Below are 5,553 nucleotides of genomic sequence, written 5' to 3'. Positions count from 1 at the left end.
TATATTTCCATGAATACAGAAGTTTTTAATAATTACGAAGGTTTTTACATAATGTTAATTAAGCAGATTACCTTGAAAAACATTGTTCTCATTCTTCTGATATGGTTTTATACAAATTTCTCAATTTTTAATAACAGTTAATTTCTAGTGCTAATTTTTCCGTACTCCTCCCAGAGGAATGACGCCAATTTTGAATCACCCTGTATACATAGTTTCCAACGACACGTAACCGGCAAACTAGCAAAAAATTCGGGGAAGAAAAGAATGTAGGTATCACCCAAATCAATTATCACAATCGGAGCGAATATCTCAAAAAGATGTCTATTTGGGAATTGCTCAGTGAGATTTTTATATAACATCTGCTTATAAACAAAGCCCTGCAGAAGCCAATACAGAGAAAGGTATGGGAAATCTGATCGGGATGCAAAGTACATGTTCTGCATTTATTACATACCATTGAAACATCCAGATAGATTTATAAAACGAGTAAATATATAGGTAACATAAAAAATAATATTTCGATATAATATCTCTTAGTAGTTATTTGCACAACAACCGGGACACCAACCATGACCAGATTCGCAATTGAAAAGTAACTATCTACAGCCTATAGGTTGACTGTCTAACTACTGCGAACGTTTAGCATTGCTACAGCAATTAGTACAGTCGAAACAGCATTGCTAGCTCTTTGAGTTCCATTTCCAGTTGCTATTGGAAGACATTTGATCGCGAAGATTTACCAGCTCATCTAGCAAACGCCTCTTTTCCTCCAAGAGTTTGCTGACCTGGAGCAGAAGTGAATGAGTATGTCCTAGTGAACAATGGGGGTGTTTCGCTTACGTCGTCTTGGGCATTTTTCAGGTGGTTTCGGAGCAGATTGTTTTCCTCTCGATTCTCGTCGGTGGCTTTCCTAAGAGAGCGATTTTCCTCGGATATCCGTTCAAACGCATAAATCTTTCTTTTCAGCTCGTCGTTATCAGATAACACGTTTGCTAGTCTGCTAGACATCGACTGTTCGGTTTCCAGATGCTCTGCAAGAACGATAGGTAACACAATTTAGTGATAAATATTTTACTTACTCTGCTCTGACGAACGTAATTTGCGATTTGCAGGTCGTTGATTCGTAACGGTAAAAACACCATCTTCATTACGTGTAATGTAGAGCTCAGAAACATTTAAATCGATAGGGACTGGTCCAGGCGAAGTAATATTTACCGGAGGTCTATCCTCTATAAGGTGCACGCTAACGTTCTCCACAGAAATCTGCAACAATTTTTTACAAAATAGTAGTGGTAGTTGTAGTGGCACAGAAGCAGAAACCCATATATGGGGCCTAATCGGTACACAGCTCACTTTTAAGGGCAACGGAATAGGAATAATCTCGTCTTCAACAAAGTCCGCCAAGCCAGTGGCCGTGCTCATGTTCAAGTTCAAGGCCAAATCCTTGACTTCTACCACCAAGCACTCGACAAACACCTTCTTCATGCTGTTTTTGTCGGTCAGCTCATAATGCGATAATAAGCTGGCAGAAGACAGAGCCAATGTGTGATCTAGTCGCAGTCGCACTTTGGGGCTGGAAGCGCTGGTTTCTGGGTTTTCCGACCAACCCCTCGATCGCATGCTAAATTTTCCCTGTAGCAAATGCCTTGATTAAAAATGTGTCGCAATGTTTTCCCGTTTTATTGGCTCACCTGGAATTCGTCCCAAGGGATGCTGGAACATTCCTCGCTGAGAATAGAGCCGAGTTGTATTTTAACTGAAGACGAATAACCACGCGATTGCTGTAGAAATTCGACATTTGTAAGCTTGAGGGTGGCTAAGCAGACCTGAAAACACCAGGAAGTTAAATCAACTCCAGTACGAATTAAAGTGTTATTTTACCAAATCCTTTCTTCTACAACTGCTTGTTAGACTGTGATCGCTGGTAGAAGTCAACGTACTCGCTTCCTCCACAACTTCCGCTGCCTCCTCAACTCGCTCAAACTCCTGCATTCCGTTCACAACAAACATATAGTCCGTACCTAAAAACAATAAGAATGTCTTGAACTTCAGTTTTTTTTATCGATATGTTTCACCTCGAATATCTTCTTCGAAATTGATCATGACGATTTGCTCCGAGTCACTGGATACATCACTTCTCACAGATATTGAGTCTGAGATATCATCGGGGCTTTGCTTCAAGGCACTGTCGATCGACGACATTAAACCGCTAAAACCTTTCTTTACTGCGGACAGACCTGCAAGAAAAGCCCGAATCAAAATCACCTTAAATGCTCAATCAATCATACCTACCAACGTTAATGTTGTTGTGTAGAGGGTTTTTCTGCTGTTTGCTCTTGGTGAGTTGATGCGTCGCATATGCAGAATTTGCAGCAATTCTTGTGTCTGCCACAAAGCAAAATGACTCATTGTGCTCGGGTAGCGATTGAGATAGAATGGCCGTATTTTCCGAATATGATACGAATCGACCACTGGCTTCCGTTTGAGGTATGGACCGATTGCTGTTGCGTAGAATACCTAGACAACAACCGCAAAGAACTTCAGCATAAAGGTAACCGACATTCCGTTGTGTGAACAAAACTAGATACTATGAAGTACCAGCTCACCAACTGTTATATCATCTATGCTGGAAAAATCTGGAACAAACGATTCGCCATCCCCGCCAGAGGATTCTTTGCCTGGGCTTTGGGGAGGCATCACAAAAGTGACTTCAAGCTGGGGAAGAATAGCACCGATCACCATTGAAGAAGTGTTCTCCGTCTGCAACAAAATACACGTTGACTCACAATAACTCAATTTCCTTCCAACACTTACTTTCAATATGTTGTCCGAGTCTATATTTAAAAAAGTAACCAATTCGGTGGCCTGATCCGCCAGTCTCAGAAGAAACAAGTACTGGTAATGATTCAGCTGAACACTGACTAAATTCGATATGTGCGCTAAGGCGTGGATATCTGGAAAAAGAGCAGGCTGAAGACGGTAGCCAAGCGAAGGCACAGTGAAGGTACCTGCGGTGCAGCTTTTATCACATTTGTCTCCGATTGTACTGTTCGGATCAAAAGCGGCATGCAGCCAAATCGTGATTGGCACAGCGTCTAGAAAGGGTATAGGCTTATTAATATCGGATTGAGCGCCCAGGAAGTCTCCGTACACCGGATCCAGCAGAATACACCACACATCCTTGGCCTCAGTCCAAAACAGATCTCTTCGCAACTCTTCACCCTGGAAATTCCACAGTATAGTTCATATTTATTAACCTTTAACCCTTAAGCGGCCACTCCGTATCGCGAGGGATTTATATTTTTTGTTATGCGAGTGGAAGAGACCAGGAAATAATACTTGGCATCCCTCTTAAGCGGCAGACTTCTATTTATTGCGCATCCACCAACCTGTCCAGAAATTCCAATTCCGCGAGGGGATCTCCAAAATTATCGCCCACTTCCCCGTTAAATTAAGTCAACTTACCGTACTTTCCAACGAAGTGACATCTAGATGAAGAGGCTGTTGCCTTACATTGTCGGCAGCTTTAATGTGGTCCAGAAACTTTTCGGTGACTACGTAAAAATCGCCGACTTTGCTGGGAAAATCGGTTCCGAAAAAGAGCGACGCCATCGAGAAAGAGTCGATGCATTTCGCTGCAAAAGTTCTCCTAACTTAGACTGTAAGGGTTTTTAACAAGCCATACCTAAGTCTGCCCTCGACGAGTGCTCCAAACTCCTCACATTAGTGATAGTAGCCCTGGTCACTTGCATGCTTAGACATTTGGGTCTATCTCTTTGGTTGTGATATTCTGCTGTGCTTTCGAAATTCAACTGGAAATCACGTCATTATTTTTATGCGAACAATGGCAGAAGTAGCTAGAAACGAATTGATCCCTTACCCTTGGAAGGATAGCCTCCACTTTTATGTCAATATATGTAAAGCTTGATGCACTATCTTTAGCTTCCGTGGTCAGTAGTGAACGATACAGGTTTAAGAGGAAGCAGTTCAACCACAAGCAAGTATCACGGTCGAAAACGATTTGAATTGGATTGACTTGCACGTAGAACTTCGGAGCGGGAACTGAAAAACGGAATAGATTTTTCCGAAATGCCCGCATATTGAATTTCAGTCACTTACGAGGAAATGGCACTTCACTCGGATAGTAATAATAAATGTATTCCGCATGAATAATGCTAGCTTCCTTGGGCAAACTCATTCGGTTTCGGTCTCCTGCAAAGCAAGTCGAGTTTCAAGAAAACGCATTTGCATAATAACACCACCAACATGTACAGGGTAGCGCTACGAAACAAATAAATACTAATACAAATAAATATTATTGTTGCGACAGTACAACTTTGCCTTTTCCTTCCTTTGCCAATCCCGTTTTCTTCATAAAAGCGTGTGCTAGTAAATTTACATTAACAAACAGTAATTCATCATCATAACCATCACCATCAGCATAGACCGTGTCAGCGTTCAAAAGAATGTTGAACACTTTGTATAAATTGTTGTGTAGAAAAATTAAACAAAAATGGAACAACCCAAAATGCCTTAGCAAAATGCGTCAGGAAAGGTTTTTAAGGATGATTCTACAGCCTCAAATAATAGTAGTAAGTTATGTATCAAAAATGTATCTGAAAAAGTTTCAGCTGAGTAAGCACTAACCTGAAACCCAAAATTAATTTTGCCCATAGCTTTTTTGATACCGAAAATATCGCAATACGGAATAAGCGATTTTTAAGATTAGACAATAGTAGACAAAAAATGTGCTCTTCACACGACTCGGAAAACCTCTTCGTTTAGGAGCAAATCGACATCAAAGTTTAGATCACTCTCAAACCAGTGCCCTTGGATTTATTTGAAATCGTAGCAAATTAAGTCGTCTGGTTTTAAAATGTGTCGAATTTCACAATTTATAGTAATTATTGTATTTCTGTTCAATTTCGACAAAAACAAATTTGTGCTCCAAAACCTGTAAATTAAAACGTATTGAGAATATTCAAATGCAGCGCAAAAATTTAGTCTAAATTGAAAAGTAATAGAAAAATGACTATAAATTGGCAAATTTGGCACATTTTAAATCCAGACGACTTGATTGGCTGCGAGCCCAATTCCCTAAACGAAGAGGTTTTTCGAGTCGTACCGAGAGCACATTTTTTGTCTAGTATTTTCAAATGATTAAAATTGCAAACTCCTTAATGCAACATTCGGCGTTTCAAAAAAGATATGCGGAAAATAAAATTTGGATTTCATCTAAAGTATCATCTAGTGGCAACGTGGAGACACATTTTTTTCTCATAAAGTTAGAGCTGACTCAGTTAAAACTCTGTACCGATTTTCAATTTAATCCGCGAAGAAGAAAGTCAAAAATGAAAAGAAAAAAATGAAGCTTGCTGAGCTGCAACTAGGAAAATATTCCGATTTCGAATTTTTGCTACATGACTTCCTATTATTACTTTAACCTGTAGAATCACCCTTAAAAATTTCCTAACGCATTTGGCGCATTTATAGCTTGAATGAGAAAATTATACGATAGTTCGATGTTACCTTTTGTAACAAATAGAACAGGAA

General features: G+C 39.9%; 1 protein-coding gene across 2 annotated transcripts in view; it reads right to left on the bottom strand.

Annotated features, from left to right (window-relative positions):
* Nucleotides 1-424: 424 nt before the first annotated feature.
* The window catches only part of LOC109541673 (UHRF1-binding protein 1-like), an 8,242-nt gene continuing 3,113 nt past the window's right edge, over nucleotides 425-5,553 (bottom strand). The window contains exons 11-25 of one of the 2 annotated variants that reach the window (XM_019910573.2): nucleotides 4,120-4,212; nucleotides 3,881-4,062; nucleotides 3,686-3,812; nucleotides 3,466-3,635; nucleotides 3,009-3,222; nucleotides 2,815-2,954; nucleotides 2,607-2,760; nucleotides 2,293-2,517; nucleotides 2,076-2,237; nucleotides 1,882-2,021; nucleotides 1,692-1,826; nucleotides 1,354-1,632; nucleotides 1,080-1,263; nucleotides 841-1,031; nucleotides 425-785 (exon numbers count right to left, since the gene is read on the bottom strand). In XM_019910573.2, coding sequence (XP_019766132.2) covers nucleotides 681-785; nucleotides 841-1,031; nucleotides 1,080-1,263; nucleotides 1,354-1,632; nucleotides 1,692-1,826; nucleotides 1,882-2,021; nucleotides 2,076-2,237; nucleotides 2,293-2,517; nucleotides 2,607-2,760; nucleotides 2,815-2,954; nucleotides 3,009-3,222; nucleotides 3,466-3,635; nucleotides 3,686-3,812; nucleotides 3,881-4,062; nucleotides 4,120-4,212 — 2,501 coding nt within the window. In that variant the 3' untranslated portion in view covers nucleotides 425-680. Of the gene's footprint in view, nucleotides 786-840; nucleotides 1,032-1,079; nucleotides 1,264-1,353; nucleotides 1,646-1,691; nucleotides 1,827-1,881; nucleotides 2,022-2,075; nucleotides 2,238-2,292; nucleotides 2,518-2,606; nucleotides 2,761-2,814; nucleotides 2,955-3,008; nucleotides 3,223-3,465; nucleotides 3,636-3,685; nucleotides 3,813-3,880; nucleotides 4,063-4,119; nucleotides 4,213-5,553 lie in introns of those variants that run through there. The other variant, XM_019910574.2, reaches the window with a different exon arrangement.

This window comes from Dendroctonus ponderosae, unplaced genomic scaffold (assembly GCF_020466585.1).
Source record: "Dendroctonus ponderosae isolate FM_Combo_2020 unplaced genomic scaffold, Dpon_F_20191213v2 Dpon_F_20191213_1, whole genome shotgun sequence".
NCBI classification, from domain to species: Eukaryota; Metazoa; Arthropoda; class Insecta; order Coleoptera; family Curculionidae; genus Dendroctonus; species Dendroctonus ponderosae.
Note: the sequence above shows the minus strand (reverse complement) of the source record. Positions and strands in the feature narration are given on the sequence as shown.